General features: G+C 49.0%; 1 protein-coding gene across 4 annotated transcripts in view; it reads left to right on the forward strand.

Annotated features, from left to right (window-relative positions):
• Nucleotides 1-336: 336 nt before the first annotated feature.
• Nucleotides 337-17,282, forward strand: part of FAM184A (family with sequence similarity 184 member A) — an 833,199-nt gene continuing 816,253 nt past the window's right edge. For 2 of the 4 annotated variants that reach the window (XM_069606609.1, XM_069606608.1), the window contains exon 1: nt 337-783. In XM_069606609.1, the coding sequence (XP_069462710.1) occupies nt 619-783 (165 nt within the window). In that variant the 5' untranslated portion in view covers nt 337-618. The remainder of the gene's footprint in view (nt 784-17,282) is intronic. The other 2 variants (XM_069606610.1, XM_069606611.1) reach the window with 2 other exon arrangements.

Consider the following 17,282-nt stretch of genomic DNA (forward strand, 5'->3'; position numbering starts at 1 on the left):
GCTTTACACAAATTGTTAAAGATTTACTAAAGGGAGCAAGTCCAATATAGTGAACAACAATTGAAGGGTTCTTCGCTCAACTTCATGTTCAAGCACCCCAGAGGGGCTCCTATAGAGATTGAGTACATTAACTAATGGCCACTACATTTATCCGAAAAACTGTGGCAGTCACTGGCACGGAGTCGGGGCACACAGGATGTCTGTGGGAGCAGCGACGGGGGTACAGTGTATACCTGCACGTCGCCCGCGTTTGGTGCTCTGAGCTGCAGCACCTGCGCTTCTGGACAGCTCCATGCTGGGCGGCAGCCTGGGCCGCCGGAAGTGACGTCACGGAGCAGCGTAAACAGTTGCTCTGCTATCCCTGGTAACCGGGCGCCGCCGCCGAAGCAACAGAGACAACAGCGGAGCCCGGGGCAGCGCCAGCGAGGGGGCAGAGCTGCATGCGGTGCGTTCAGGCGCCCCGTTCCACGAGCCTCCACCCCCCAGCACCGGGGCAGCATGGGACACGCCCGGGTGCTCAGTAGAAGAAGCCCTGGCAGCCCGCAGCCCCCTGGAGCTCAGCCCTGACCAGCCCCCCGCGCGGATCCCGGTGCTGCCCCCCACCTGCATGGGCTGAAGATGGCGACGGGCATGAGCTGGCACCATTACTACAGCGGCGGGGCAAATGTGGCCGGAAGGTTTAGCGCCGCCAGCGCCGCCCCCCAGCACCAGCACGGGGGCAGCCTGGAGTACAGCGCGGAGCTCCACCTGAAGATGAGCAAAAAGATCGCTCAGCTCACCAAGGTACAGCGGCAGAGGGGGCTGCATGCAGGGGCTGACCGGGGCACGGGGGGACACGCGCAGCACTAGGGGGCAATAGGACCAAAGAAGGGTTTGGGCAATAAGGTTACAGAGGCAATACCCAATGGGTAACAGACACGAGGGGATCTAGGGGCAATTAGCATAGCAGAACGTTGGGCTGTTCTCCTTTCCTTCCCGAGTCCTCTTCCTCCCCGCGACGGTACCCACGTCGCCCTTCCTATCATCCAGTTACCCTCAGCGCTTTGGAGATGGAGCAGTGGCACCTAGAGCACTGCCTTAATAATATGTGGCAGCATTAGCAAAGGCAGAGGGGGCAATGGGTGGACGCGGCTTCCAGGGTGTGCACGTGAGAAGCGACAACATAGGCTGCCACAGCGTGCTTGGCAGATAGATTGCTTTGGGCACCAGGGATCACGGGGCCAACTGAGGACCGAAAGGCAATATGTGACACCGCAACAGAATAAGATGCAGCAATATGGGGAAAGAAGCCTGAGGGACACTGGGGGCAGAAGGGACCATGGAGCAAAAGACTCTGCTGCCGATAAGGGACAGTGGCCACAGTGGGAGAGAAGAGAGACACCACGAAGCAACAGGCGACACGATGATGCATCACACAGCGTGCTCGGTGGCACCGCTGCCACCAGGGTCATATGACCTCTTTTAGTTTGCTCTCTCACACATAAACACACACATATGTATAGGAACACCATAGCCGTTTTGTGTACACTTATTCGGCAGGGCACAGGAAGATAAACGCATGTTGCCAAAGCCTTCCCTGTAGTTGCCATGTCATGAATTGCAATCTAAGGCATATGTGGCCATGATCGAGCCCATGACCACCCGGCCTTCATTGTGTTCACGGTATTTTTTATTTAAACGTATGTGTGTATACCATGATTTCAAGGACAGCGCATCTCAAATTTGCACCTTTCAAAAAAGCTTTCGGCCTACAGTCTGCATATAATGGAGAGAAAACAAAATGACAGTGTATACATATCTTCTCGGGCTTATAGCAGTGCTAGTGTTTTTTGGAAATGTATAGGGCACATACTTCAAATATTATGTTGTACACGGTGCCCCCTTTTAAGCAAGACCCAGGTGGGTCTTTAGTGTTCTGATTGCCAGGAGGTCAACCTAGTCAGATTTAGTGAGACAGCACTGGATCCACTCATCATGGCTGCCCTGAAGATGTGACTCATCGTTGCATTCCTTTGAGTACTACTAGTTGTGGTTTAATTCACCCCTTGTCCTATTGGTTAGTCAAGCCTTCTAGGCAGTTGAGGGAGTTATATGGTCATCTTGCTTCATTCAGTACAAGGCCGGCAGAAATATTCTAAATAGGCGGCAGTCTGAGTTGAGTGTCTTCACATAGTGAGACTGCTGATTAAAGTTCGTTACCAACTCTCAACAAGTTGTTGGCGCAGGTGCACTGGATTGGCATTTTCTTGTGACAGGAGTAGTTGGTTTTTAAATTAGACCCTGCACGTGGGATTAAGGGTGATGACAGTGATCCATTACTATGCATCTTACAACTTCAAGAAGTGGTGGGAGTGCAAACACAGGGATCGAGGTGGAGCGCGGCTGCTGAGTAGTGCGATGAAGCGGGGCAAGCATCGGAGGGGAAGATGGAGATAGATGGGTGAAGGTGGACCCAGCGCAGGGACGATGTTGAGGGGCGAACCCACAGCCAGGCCTAGGGTAGGTGGGGAGGAGGAGCAAGAACCAGCCTATAGATAGATGGGGAGCGGGCATAAAAGGGGAGTGAGTAGTTGATACAGGGAATGGGAGATTACTCCAATTAAATTCAATATATCCTTCCGATTGACAAAGTAGGTAGCCACCCTCTTGCAGTGGATCTTGCCAGATGGATAGAAGGGTAACCGGGCAAATAGGCTTTATCCTTCGCCAAGTGGCCCTTAGCCTCGGGCACCCACTCTTCTACCATCATCAGTCAGTGAAGACTGGTCACGTGGGCCACCCCTGCCCAATTAGGGCCATCATCATCACCCTTCCTAGAGGATGGGTGGGCTCTTTATGTCCATGTTGGGTTCAGTGTCCGTAGCTGAAGATAAGGGGCTGGGCAGATGGCATTGCACCGCAGACCCTGGCACGCTGCATCTAGGTGGAACCGCTATAAATCACCAACAAAAAAAATCCACCGGTCACCATTTTGACTTTATGGTTGACTCCAGGTTGTTCAAACAGAGCCACGCTCTTAGAATTGCTAAAAACTCCACTGTGACGATAAACACTCATAAGCTCTCTTGATGATCCCACAATTGCTGCTGCCAGATGAGTGGGGGCGGGTGGGTGAACACTCCTGCTGCAAGACTGGAGGCAGCAAGAACAGGAATGTTAGAAGGAAGTATCATTCTTCTGCTTGTGATGCATCATATTAACTTAGCATTGTTGGACTCTGGGTGTTAATGGCATCCTTGTATGTTGGCAAACACGTATCCGAGTTAGAGGCATCCTTAGGTATTGGTTGGAATCCCCCTCCCCCCCCGCCCCCCTGGTCTGGCTGCAGAGATGCTCATCTCGGTACCTGTCTGCACTTCATGCTCATATTACAGCTGACTGGGAATCCCATTGGAAATGGAGGGGCTGTACACATCAGTCGTGGGATTAAGAGTGGACATTTTTGAGGTGTACGGTTCCTCGCCGTGTCTGTGAACTTTGATGACCTCTAGTGTATGCACTGTATCTAGGACAGTGGTATTCATACTTTTTTATACTGAGGCCCCCCTTGAGTAGAAATATAGTTGCCAAGCCCCACCCCTGGAGTAAAAATCTTGTTTCCGGGCCCCCCGAGATGCCATATCTGATTATATTCTCTAGGAAAAGCAGTCTGGGTGCTCCCTTTTTGAAGGGCCTCGAGCCCCCTTTGGCGTCATTCGGACCCCCTTGGGGGGGGGGGGGGGGCAGTCCCTCAGTTTGAAGACTACTGATCTAGATGAAGAGAGGATGCATTACTGAGCCTCAGCCTGAGGATGGCGGGGTCGCATGGAATTTGCAACACTCGCTTGCCAAAAAGAGTTACTAGTTGGCATCGTTGCCCTCTTCTTTCAGTAGAAATGTGCCAGCTGTTGTAACTTTTGTAAAGAAATTGTATCCATCCATTGTTTTGATGGTGTCGTTCAAAACGGTGTAGGTTCCATAAGGGTGGTTTGGCGTTTGACTAATGATGTGCTTGTCTATGTCTGACACTGTTTGTGTTTCGAGTTTTGGTAATTTGGTTTGTATTTTGATACGTGTGTTGCTTTTTTGTAATTATGCGTTATTTGAAGCTTTGAGGTTGAGCGTTGGTTGTGTATAATAAGGTGAGATAGATTTGCGCATGTAAATAGTGTGATTTATTTTTCTAATATTAAAAATCATTCTGCAAAAGGGTCCTTCTTTGGGGAAATGTCTTGCGGCGATGTTGCTGTGTGCAACAGATAGCAGTTTCCCCGCTGGTGGGTGACCGGTGGGCAGGCCTTGGTCTGCTTGGTTATAACTGGCTGGTCATGTTGAAGCTTCATGTGTGGACCCTTTCTTTGTGCGTGTGTACTCACAGAGCACTGATCATGAATGCCCCTCTTTGCTGAATGGTACCCACAGGGCGGTTCACCATCACACAAGCGATACCAGTCCGGCAGCAGCGAAGCCACTTAGTCACTTTCATGTACAGCGGGAACATGCCAATTCATTTATCACCCATTTTGGTGTCAGATTGAGTCTGAAGGCAGATCTGGTTTGGTGGAAATCAAATGGGCGCATTGTATCCATCAAGCAGCAGGGTCATCGTTTAGGGGCTGCCAGGGGTCACAACTGCGACCCCCGAGGTCTCCATTGCTACCCCTAAAAAAAGTTACCTTTTTCTTTTTTTTCTTTTTTATATGCAACCTCCTGGGCTATGGCCAGCGCCATGTGGCTCTTTGCTTCTGGAGTGGCTGACTTTCTTGTTCAGGCCTAAAAAAACAAACAAAAAAAATGGGGTTCCACAAGTTTTCACTGTCATCAGTGACCCTAAATAAGAAAGAATAGGAATAACAAATAATTTGTCTTTCTGGAATTCTATGCAATAATTTCTAGATTTTGCTAGGTTTATTTCAGGCACACTTCAGGGGGTGAGTCACTGATTTAGTCTGTTTTTAAACACCTCAACTCAGCCTTTCATCCTTCTGAGGTCGATAAATGAGTACCAACACAGCTTGGGTGATATTGGGTGTATATTTGTTCTAAATGCAGCACTTGAGTGTAAGTGCTATATAATAACACATCATTATCATTTGGCCAGCGACGTCTAGCTTGCATTCACAGTAATTTAGTAATATGGGCCAATACACACTGATCTTTGTGATACATATGGTGATCCATTCTTGTATGAAATGTATATCACATTCTAGTGATATTGTAACCATTTTTTTCATAGTGTACTTAGGAACAATGCTATGTGATGCAACTTCCTGTTTTGTCAAGGGGTGAAAGGTCGTGTTCCATCGCTTCCGTGACATCACTTCGGGGTGGGGTCAAATGACATCACTTCCGGTGATGTCATCAGAGGTCAAGGGTTGTGTGATGTCACTTCCACTACCCCTGGCATTTTGGTGAAATGATGTTCCTGTCAAGCAGCCCTGCACACAGTGCCTGCCTCCACATGCTTATAAAGTGAGGAGGTTTCACCCCAAGGCAAGGGCATGCAACCTTTCTTCAGGAAGCGGCCCCTCGTCTAGTCTGTGTGGTGGGGCTGGGCAGAAGGAGCGTTCATGAACTTCTAATGCATATTTCGCAGCAGTGTTTCAAGGGAATGTCAAGAAACCATATGCTCTGTCCAGGTTTATGGGGTGTCTCCAGGTTCATTGTGTTTAGAAGTTGGGACACAGCTGGTTTTTAGAAGGGCAGTGTTTATCTACAGCCAACACCCGTTTAATAGTCTGGCGCCGGAGTTTACCTGGTGACGAAACTGTGTAACACGTCTTGAGAAGTGTGGCTGCCAGAATGAACACGTAGCGTTTTTATTAAAAAAAATGAGGGCCAGAACTTTTCTCGAGCACTCGTTCTCCGATATGTGGCTTATGGCGGTCTTATAATGCTGATGGCAGGAGACATGGCAAGACGTGGCTCTGTGCTACCCCAGCGTGGGCTCTAGTCAGAAGTCACTGTACACTTCTGCGATCACTGGATTGTGACACCGTTTAAGTGGACTCGCACCACATTCCAGATTGGGGCAGCCGTGGGCCGTTGCGCTCCAGTTGGAACCGGCCTGACTTTATTAGCCAGTAAGCGATCACCCTAGGAGTATGACTGCGCTGTCAGCTACTGAGCTATCGATTGTGTATGGGAGGGAGGAGGGTGCGTTATTTAATTATTCCTTTCCGCTTGAATCATTTCCCCAGTGGCCATTTTCCAGGATGTTACATATAACCTGTTCAGCACAGCTGCCCTGACCTCTCTGGGTAATGAACCTATGTCACTGTGAACCCCCATGTCCCTGAGGGACTCTGATTCTTCTGTACCTGCACGTGCTTGCTCTTCAGCGCATCACACTCCACTTGTCCCATAATCTGTGTGTGGCTGGTGAGTGATGTGCCTGACTAGGTAGTTCTGCTATGCTCCTCGGAGTTGGTACTGTTGCTCCAGCAGCCTCCCTCCCTTTCCTCTCCTCCCTCCTCCGGGTTGATTGATAGGTGTCCGTCATTCACTGCCTACGCTTCCCCTGTAGCCTTCACGTTTTCTACAGGGATTAATTACCCTTCCTTTAGGGTCTAATGCCCCTTGTTTCTGTGCAGTTTTCCTTGTGCTTGGGGTCATTTGGCCTCATCCCAGAGAATCTGTCCCAACCCAACATCAAGAAGAATCAAACCAAAGACTTCTGTAGCCATGTAGAGAACGCCTTTGTGTTGGTTTCCGTTATTTTACTTTCTCTGTTTCAATATAGCAATAGGCGCCCGTTTTAGGGGCTTCACCAGGTGGCAGCGGCCCAAGTTATAGGCCCAAGCGAAGCGAGGGCCTTAAAGCTCGGCCCGGCATCTTTTCCAACCGGGTGCTTATTGCTGTTAAGGCCCCCACCCCCCGAGACTGACCCAATGCCTTTTTGTGAATCAACGGGTCACGGTGACGTGTACGATCTGTTGATTCTTACAAAGGCATTCTCCTCACCTAACATAGCCACCACGGAACTGGAAGTTGGGGCTCTGGCGCGGAGCCTCTCTTCCATTCCCATGGCTATCTGTGGAGTCGGGGGCGGTGCGGCGGCGCCTCAGCAGGTGAGTGGGGGTGGCGTGGGGGCTGGCAAGGAACGGGGACGTTGACGGGGACAGCAGGGAGAGGGAGGGAAAATGGCCGTTGGGTGTCTCCACTGCTAGGGCTACTTAGAACCCGGGCTTGGATCGTCAGATTCAGCCTGGGTATTGAGAAAGCTGATTGGTTGACTCGCCCACCAAGGGTGCTAATATACTCTATGTACTGAGACTCAACGCGCAGAGCTTAATGGAATTGTGAGCGATAAGCCCATATGTCTCCCAATCCTTCTTTCATCTCACAACCTCCCCTGTATTACGTTATCCATATTAGAAGCAAGGCAAGGCTTCTGCTTAAGTAACAGCCACATTGTGAAAAGCAGACCCATGACAACTCGGTTCTTGGCCTTAGTTCTCCACTTCACCAACGTTGTTGCTTCCCACATCACCCAAGTTTTGTGAATCTGAGAAAAACGTGTCATCTCTCCCTGTGCCCCAATTGACATAGCTGCCAATACTGAGAGCGCGTAGAAATGGGCTGCCCTTTCCCATCAAACAGATGTGAGCGAGCAGAACCTATAATGAGACATTGGGAGGAAGGATAGCCCTGGGGCAACGACAACGCGGTGTAACACAGGTTCGAATCCCGATCCTGCGCTTAGAAACCACTTTCTGGTATTAAGCGTCTTATAATAAAATAAAGTGCCGGAGCAGTGGTGGCTGGTGTATTTTTTTTTTTAACTTCTGTGGTGTCAATATTTCCCCCAAATGTGCGCACTGTGGTGCACCAGATTGTGTGCTCAAAGTATCAAACATGGTTTCTGGATTACGACTCTTTAAACTTTGTAAAACGATGTGTTGAGGTGGTGCCTTTTACAGATTGAATTGAATCCATACAAATGTCATTCCATTCTGTAGAGTAACACATGAATAAACGAGTAGATGCCGGTTTCTCCAACATTTTCCAGTGTTTCCAAAATATAAACCCGCACTGCCACTTCAATGGACCTGTTGATGATGTTTTGCCATAGTTATATGTCACCACTTAATGCCCGTGCCCACATTATATGTGTAATAGCATGTCATAGCATTGGCCTTTATATAGCAGACTGCTGCTATTTGCATGGTCTCTTGGCATTTTAGGAAATGTATTGGGTTTGGTTAGTAGCAATGCAAGGATGCTTGGCTGTTGTGTTGATGTGTGCAGATTGGAACGGCTCTGGCTCTGTGTGCTGGTAGTTCACTGCGGAATGTGTATCTAGAGGGGAGCTCCAGGTATAGGCATCCTGATCAGTCTGCTACTGATGGCTGGGAGGCATTGCTCTGGGCAACCCTCCAGGCCATAGTCCTTCACCTGCCAAGCCATTGCAGAAAGGGGAAAGACCGTATGCAAATCAGGCTTGGTCCCACTGGCCAAAGGGGCAGTCCAGCCTGAACTGCTAGGTCACATCCATTCTGCACGAGACCACAAGCATTGTTGGCATTTTTTCCCCAAAAAGCCCCCCTCCTCCCCCACTCCAAGGAGGGTGGGCACAGCATCCCTTCTCCTAAAGGGAGTGCGGCAGCTGCAGGAAGGTGAAAGAAGCACGCTGACAGTGAAGGAAGGGGAGTTTGAGGATGGGGTTAGATGTGCAGGGCAACAACCCTGCAATCCCGAGTCTCCAGTGTTTCCAACCCTTCCCTGCTAACGGGCCTCTCTCTGCCAGAGCTCAATGCAAAGCTCTCCTGAAGACCTGAGAGTGGGCTAAGGCAGAGCACACTGCGACAGGCACTGCCATCGCAAGACGTGTTCCCCCACCAGCCCACCTGAAAGAATGTTGAGGTTGGGGGCAGTCACAGGCAAGGTGCGCTCATCCATGCACTAGCGTGTGTCTGGAGTTATCAGTTAACAGCCTATTGCAAGAACCCGCCCCCTCTTGATGGACAGCGCCCCATATAGTCCAGCTGTTTCTTTCCCAAGGTGAGGTCAGAATTCCCGACTGTCCCCAGGAGAGTGCCCCCACACGGGAAAAGGCGCATACACCCCGCTGTTCTGACGTGGCGCCTTGCTGCGGTGTGATGCCGAAGGTTGTCAAAGCATATAGCTGGATTTTGATAAATCGGCTGTCTTGAGATGCTCCTGTCCTTGCAAAAACACACGCTGACATGGACGTTGTTTGATGTGTTGTTGTGCAAACACATGAACGTGGCGGGCATGATTGATCAAAGTGTTTCTCCATTTGAAGTCTCTGGCACACATCTTTCATAAATACCGCCTGCAGGGTGAGCACGTGACTTTGTCGTTTATAAACACTGCAGATTCCGTTATGCTATTTTTTGTTAACTCTTTCCACACTAATCTGACTCCGTTGCAGAGTCGTTGTGCGAGATAACAGGTGAACATAATAACTGCTGAACCCATAGGCATGCAACTTACATTGGCCAAACCCTTACCCTCACCAGTGAATAAGTTGGAGCACACGGTTTGTCAAGTGTTGGCAATAAAAAGGCCGTAGGATTTTATTGTGCAGATATGGTTATGGAAATAACAATAATCACATATCATAATAATATCATACTTTTGGGCACCGGGTCCTGAGGTTACCCCCTCTGGTACATGCCGCCTTCTTGTCCCTCGGCTTGTAGTGGTCACCGTCCAGTGTCCTCCTTTGTCTTTTCTTTGTTCTTCTCCCCTCTTTTGTAGGGTGAGAGGGTTTTATGGTAAAGAAGCAAAGACTGGAGGACTCTGAGTGAACAGCGAACCTCCTGCTTGTTTGGGTCCCCATTCAGGGTCCACAAACATATTGTATTTTCAAGACCCAGAGGAGCCCTGGGTCTTTGATGTGCGTAGTGGGGGCTGTAGCCCAACCCCCAGGCCGGTGTAGCCGACTGTTTAGCCTCCTGAGGGGAGGCAGGTCTTTGAACCTGCGCCCTGCTGACTGTTGGTTCTCCTAGGTGCTTAGCACCCTATTGCTTTGTGGAAGGCGAGGTGATTGTTCATACCTCACCCTTCCCGTGCTTTGTGTGGCAGAGACTGCGTATCTCTGTGTCCGTGGGGGAGAGGGAGCAGGCTTGGGGGTGGGGGCTGCCCCTCTCCTTGGCCTGCCTGATGGTAACAGCAGTTACCCTGCCTCGCCTTGGGCGGCCCTGCAGTATTTCCCATGCCATGTCGGGCAATTCTCCGGGATTACAGAATTCCCTCGCACATCTACATATCTGCACCCCCAGTTGACACCTTCTTGGCCCCCATTCTCAGAAGGGATTTACAAAGAGTAAAAGCTCTGGCTCCAAGCCCACTGGACTAGCATCCAGCCTCTGCATACCTACCTAGCACCCTCCCTCTCTATGCATACCTACGTTTCAGTTTTATTCCGACACCTATGCACAGACTGACTGACCCACCCTGAGCTCGGGGCCGGGTTCAGCTTGCTTCCCATCTGGGGTCAGTTGGTACACTTGCAGTGATGGGCTTTGAAGGACCCGTCACTGCAAATGTACGTTTTCATTTCCCACCACCATTTATTTCGGAGATTGCAATGTCAAAGAAATATAAACGTTCATGCCAAGCATGAGCATTTCTTTTGGGGGCCTGAACATTGAAAGTGCAACCTTCTGTGAAGCAGAGATGTGTTGTCAATTGTGGCAGTCCTACATCAGTGGCAGAGCCGGTAGGGGTGTTTGGGGGAAGAGCCTGCTCCCCCAGCCTCCCGCTGGTGCCCTATTATCCATCCACCCCCCCCCCCCCCCAAAGCGGCCTCCGCCACATGTTCTGCTTCATAGCTGTGCATCTGGGCGCTAGTGCGCACAGTTCTACTTCTGTGAATCAGGGCGCCTGTTGAATGTGGGTGTTTTGCCCACTTGCACATGCCTTGCGTACACTGAAGTGGAGAAATCTTTAACGTGAATTGGTCGTAGTGTGTGTGACCTGTGGTACCGCTATAGGTAAGCATTTGTGTCGATAGGTTGGGGCTGACGAGTCTCTGCCCTTTAGTGGGGTGGGTTTATGGGGTTAGGCCGCTTAATTCCAGCCGTTTGACTGTGCTTTCTGCTGTCATAGAGCCCTTGCCCTTTAGCCTGCTTTGACGAGAGTCTGGACTGGCTGTGCATTCCCAGGGCCTAATTCACAGAACGCTTAGCGCGGAGCAAAGGGGCTTTGCACTGCAAAAATGCACTTTGCAACCGGGCCTAATTCACAGAGCCGAGCAAAGTGACTTTGCACTGTAAAAGTACACTTTGCACCGGGCCTAATTCACAGAGCCGAGCAAAGTGACTTTGCACTGTAAAAATATGCTTTAGACTGGGCTTAATTCACAGAGTGGCTTTGCACTGCAAAAGTACTATTTGCATCGCGCTAAATTGGTCTAATTCACACGAAAAGCACTAAGTCTGCGCAGACGTAGTGCTTTTTTGTAAAGTATGAAGCTACAAGATTTACTGCTCAAAACACATTGGCCCAGATTCATGGAATTATTTGCGTGTAAAACGGGGATTTGTGTGCCATTCTGCCCACAAATCCCTATACGCAAATAATGGTTATATGTGATCTTATCGACCACAATTACAGAGTGGTAAATTTAATTGCAGACAGAACACTGAAAAACACTCATTTTTTTTATTTGGGGGGGGGTCCGCCGCAAAAACACCCTTTTTTTAACCTTTTGACACAACCCCATCCCAACCCATTTAAACATCTTACCCCACTACCCTTTATTTATTTAATTAATGTTTGCACTGTTTTTCGGTGTTATGGTCCGCTCTGAAATTTACCACTCTGTTTTGTTTGCAATAAAATTAATGAATACCCAAATAATTCCATGAATCAGGGTCACTGTTAAATGTTAAAGGTATTTGTACCGCACACCGTGACCAAGAGAGTTGGTCCCCAGGCGCTCTGGCGGATCTGTAAACGAGAAGGTGGGATGGGTTAGTAAGGTGAAGAGGGAGTAGGATAGTGAGAGGCGTGGTGTTCTGTTGGCAGCTTCAACTCGTTATACTCTGGGTGCTGAGCTTTGATGCAAGTATTGGATCTGTGTCAGTCCGCGTGTGCTGTTGGTGCGGCTTATGTGTTGTTGCGGTGTGGTGAAGTGCGTGCGGCTTGTTGTGCGAGAGATGGTTGTGTAAGTTTTTGAGTGAGATAAGTATGCAGAGAGTTTGAGCTTATATTGGTTAGTGGGTCATCTGACATTTAAAATACTAACATTCACAGTTCTAAGTGTGGCACTCGCTAACCTTCACAATCCTATCTAGATGCAACGCAGGCTAGTGTTCACAATTCTAAGTGTGGGCATGCCAACATTCACAGCCCTATCTAGATGAGACGCAGGTCAAAGTCCACAACTCTAAGTGTGGCGCATGCTAACATTCAAGTTTCATCTAGGTGTGGCGCTTGTTGACCTTGACAAGTATGTTAGTATGTAATGCAAGGCAACATCTACAATCCTGTCATGAATAGGTTCAGGCTGGTGGTAACAAAACTTTCTAAGTATGCCTGGTGTAAGTCTATGTCAGCCGATGTTATGGGAAGGTAAGATAGAGTGTCGGGGCTTTCTGGAGTAGAGTAATTGCTCTACACCCCATCCATGCCACACTTACAGTTTTTGTTGGTGTCTGTTCGCTGCTGGCTTCATTGGCTTCTCCTGTGGACACCGGCAGACACTGTTTGGAGCCGCTAATGTATGAGCCACCCTTTGCCTTGTGGCCCTTAGCGGCAGGGGCTGCAGGGCAGAGGGCTGCCCGGGGCTGGTAGGTTATGAGGGATGAGTCAGCCAATCGGGAGAGCGGGCTGGACCAGGAGGAACAGCCACGCCCAGAAAGCAGGAACCCAAGTTAGTCGCCAATCAGGGCCGGGGGCGGGATGGTAGGCAGGACGCCGAGAGTAGGAAGTGAGAACAGGGAAGGGGTCCTGGGCAAAATGGGTGCCAAATGGGGCTGGGGTGGGGGTCGGGGAGAACAACGCCTGAAGCGTTAGTAGTGAGCCAAGGAGGGTCTCATGTCTGCTTGCGCTCACCTGTTTCGCTGTCCACAAAACTTGTTATAAAAAAGCCCATTGTAGCCAACTATTCTGCACCTTTCTGCAGTGTATGTTCAGCGGCAGCTCGAGCTCGCGTTGCTGTAGCACATTGAGGCTCCACTCTTTTAGAAGTGGCCCGCATTGCACTTGCTGCCGCTGCATAGTCGTTGCCGCACATTTGGGTAGTTACACAGACTTCATTTTTAAACAATAGTGGTGGAAGTGGCCGGGAGCGGTGCTCCTCTACTTTAAATATGTGTTTGTTTTACTGTTCCTATACTTTTATTTTGAAAAGAAACAGTTCCGTAATGGTTTACTTTAAAATAAAAGTGTAGGAAGAAATTGAAACGTGCACTTCAGTGCACTGCACTGAACATTTCCTTAAACAACAGCTGTGTTTGTTTGGGGGTTTGGATTGCGCGTGGGAGGGGGTGTGGCATGCGGTTTGAGGGGAGCAAGGGCAGGGAACAGTTTTACCCGGACACTTCGACCAGTGTTTGTGTATTAATGTGGCTTTAAGGTACAGAGCAGCCCTGGAACACGTTCTTTGTGAAACAAGCAAAAGGATATTTTGTTCTTAATATCCTAGTATACATCGAAGGCGCCCCTTCGCTGCATGTTTGCCATGTCTGCATTGATGCTTTCTGCGCAGCCTCGGAGCCTGATGCCTCCTGGCAGCACAGCACAGCATAGCGCTCCCTCGGCTCCGCGTGCTGTAACCATGGCTCCCAGTATAGGTGCCCGGACTCCAGCCAGCATATGGTGCCTCGGGAGAGGGCATGTCCACAACAGAGCATGGAGCCGGCCTCGCAATCGCCCCCTGTCTAAGGAGGACCAGCCTTTAGGCAAACCCCAGAGTCGACCATGTATCACTGGTTCAGTGGTCTGCAACCTGTGGCTCTCCAGATGTTTTGGATGTACACTCCTGTGACCTGTCATCACTGGCAGTCCTAGCAAGGGCTGGGAAACATCTGGGCAGCCAAAGGTGGCAGATCCCTGCACTAGGTTCATGTTAAAGAGGGTTACACTCCAGTGAGACTGAGGACAATAGGAAGTAACATTATAGAAAAGCATGTTGAAACGACTGTTGTTGGCAGCATTGCATATAGACGTATAGATTGATGTCTGTCAACGAGGGGGTCCATTCCACTGAGAGGATCTTAGTGGCATCAGCTGGACAAGGAGGGTGAAGCTCGAGTTCTCTATGAAGTCCCTCGCACGTCCGGGGCCGAACACACCCTGTAGTTTAAGGCTACTCATCATCTATAGTTTTGTATTGTGTGCACTGTCCCTAGACCAGCATTGCAGAGAAAGGATGAGGGAGATGCATAAAACATCACACAATGCCTTGCACCCTCAACTTGCAGCCCAGCGCAACCCCAAAAGGAAAAACAAGCATTGGCATTGCCACCTGTTTTGGCTTTTGTGTAGGCATGGGAAAGGCACTTGCCAGGCACTGCCCTCGTGGTATTAACTGGTCTTCGATGGTAGCAGCTGCAAAAGGGTGCGCAAACCTGGACATATAACAGCAGTGCCTGGCAAATGCCTAATATACACAAGACAAAACTGTTGGCTTTGCCAATGCTTGTTTTTAATAGGACTTTAGTGAAGGACTTGCATAGTGCTTATAATGTGAGTGGCTACAGGCAGACCTAGTTAAGACATTTTTATTACATCCGTTGCCTTTCTACAGATCCAATTAAGTCATTAAATCTCCGAAGACAGCTTTGAAAATCCACAGGCAGGCACATGGAACACACATATTTGATGGTAAGGCTTGAAAAAGCTAGCTCAAAGGGATCCCAGGAGGATGTGCTTTGGGTAGGCTGGGGGCAGAAAGTGGGTATGAATGGCCATAGGGATTAGCATGACCATGGGCACTCAATGGGTGGATAAATAACCGAACACCTTCAGCTTTGTGTCCCTCCTCATATGCCATTTCTCCCTGGTTGTACTCCGATGCAATAGTTTCGACTTATAGGTAGCGCTTAAGCGCCATCTAATAGCCAAAGCTAACAATGCTTGTAGAGTAAATGCTGTTTCCCCCTGCTGTGATGTTCTGACAGTGGATTATGAATCTATTGGAGCTAAAGCGGGTGAGACACAGGCTACCCCTCCCCTTGACATTGGTATGTATTAGTAGTGAAACCCAGAACTACAGACCTTCTGATTAATCTGTTATTCAGGCACTTATTTCAGACTGGTTAAAGTAAAAATGTATTCATCATATAGTCAAAAAGTAAAAAAACAGGTTAAACAAGGTATAACAATAATTTTGATGTCTTCAACTCGTACAAACACTTTAGGGTTGATCAAACATCAGTTTTGTGAAGTTAGTATCAAGTGGTGCGTTGTATTACTTCAATGCACTCATTCATATAAGTTGACACAATTGGTGTTTCCAGCATGGGAGATGTCTCTAGGAAACCTTACGAGTCAGCCCCCCGCCCGAAAACAAAAAAAGAGGGCACCCATCCCTTTTCTTACCTATAGTGGATTATGAATTCTACAGTCATCCTCCTCTGCCAAGACAGAGGAGGCTAGGCCACTCACAATGGGAGGTCGTGGCTCAGCATATCATCATACAATATAATAAAATGCCAGATGTAGGTTTGTCCTGTGCAGTCATGCGCAGTAGAGACTGCCCCCTTGGGGTTTTGTCACAGCTAGAGGGAGCTGTTGGCTTAGGATATATAGTGGCCCTACTGTCCGTGCTAGTCCCTTTGACCCGTGTTCACTGGCTTGGACACTAGTATATAATATAGAACTGTTTCCCAACAGAAAGCTTCATACTTATAAGATTGCTGTAGTGAAAATTCAGTCCTGGTATAAGATTGGCCTTTTGCATCTCTAGGCACGGTTTGTCTGTCATGGACAGGAAGTGTTTTCTAAATCAGCACCACTATCATCTGTCACGGACCGGAAGTGTTTTCCAAATCAGCACCATTATTATCTGTCACGGACCTGAAGAGTTTTCTAAATCAGCACCACTATTATCTACCATGGACAGGAAGTGTTTTCCAAATCAGCACCACTATTATCTGTCATGGACCGGCAGTGTTTTCCAAATCAGCACCACTATTATCTGTCAAATCCGCATCACTTTTAAGAACCGCGGGGCTACGCTTCGTGAAGTGCACCTGGCAAGGCGCTTTCGTCTGCAGGGGCGCACATCGCTGTAGTTTCGAAGCCATAGTGTTTTCCTTAAAATATGGCCTTTTGTTTGGGGTTTCGAGAGCTGACAGAGGAGGCTGCTTGTCGCTCTCATTTTTTATGTCTTAAGTGGACCGTGCACAGACAAAAGGGACTAGTGTTGCACTGCTGTCAGCTCTGCACATTATCCTGGCATCCCCTGACTCGGGAATGTGCTCTCTGCTTGTCTGGGCATGTTTGCAAATCCAAGGACGGCACCCTGAGCCGTTGCCACCGAGCGAGCATAAACAACGTTCTCTTTTCCTCTTTGCGGTACTCAGCAGGGTCGGACTGGGCCATAAAATGGTCTCGGGCACCAATGAAAAAGTGGCCAACCATTGCAAATGGCAACTCATTCCTTCTGTGACAGACTGTTTGCTTACTACGCGAGAGGGGGGGGGGTGATTAAATCTGATGCAAATAGTGCATGTTAAAGAATATGTATTCGGCATCACTGGTCACAACTACTAGCTGCATAGTGAGGAAACTCATCAAACTGCCCCACTGTGACCCACAAAACTGGCCCACACCAGCATTTTGGGTTTTTGGTTCGGCCATGGGCCTATTGCCCTATAGGCCAGTCCGACCCTGGTAATCAGATTGGGTGTTTTCAGTGCATGCGACCCTCCACACATGCTCTGCTCCCCTTTATCCTGGAGCATGAACTGCCGTTGTCTGGGGTGACACGCATGCACGCCAACACTATCCATTCCACTCGGGAGATGCCAGTCCGGTCCTGGTGTTAACCGAAAATAATTGAACAGGCTGGGGCATGCATGTGAATTCTAGATGATTTTATTAATACAGTAAATTGAGCCGTTAAAATAGGACCCCATCCATGTATATACAGTTTGCCTGACAAAAACAAATGCCAAACTTGGAACGTCCCAGACCGATGATTCTAAATAGAATGTATATGGCAGGAGACAGAATATAACGCCAGCGATAGTGCGCAGCAAATGGCATAACATTCTGAATTCAGATCTGTGTATATGGCAGGAGACAGAATATAACGCCAGCGATAGTGACGCAGCAAATGGCATAACATTCTGAATTCAGATCTGTGTATATGGCAGGAG

Source organism: Ambystoma mexicanum, chromosome 4p, assembly GCF_040938575.1.
Source record: "Ambystoma mexicanum isolate Mex_15411 chromosome 4p, UKY_AmexF1_1, whole genome shotgun sequence".
NCBI classification, from domain to species: Eukaryota; Metazoa; Chordata; class Amphibia; order Caudata; family Ambystomatidae; genus Ambystoma; species Ambystoma mexicanum.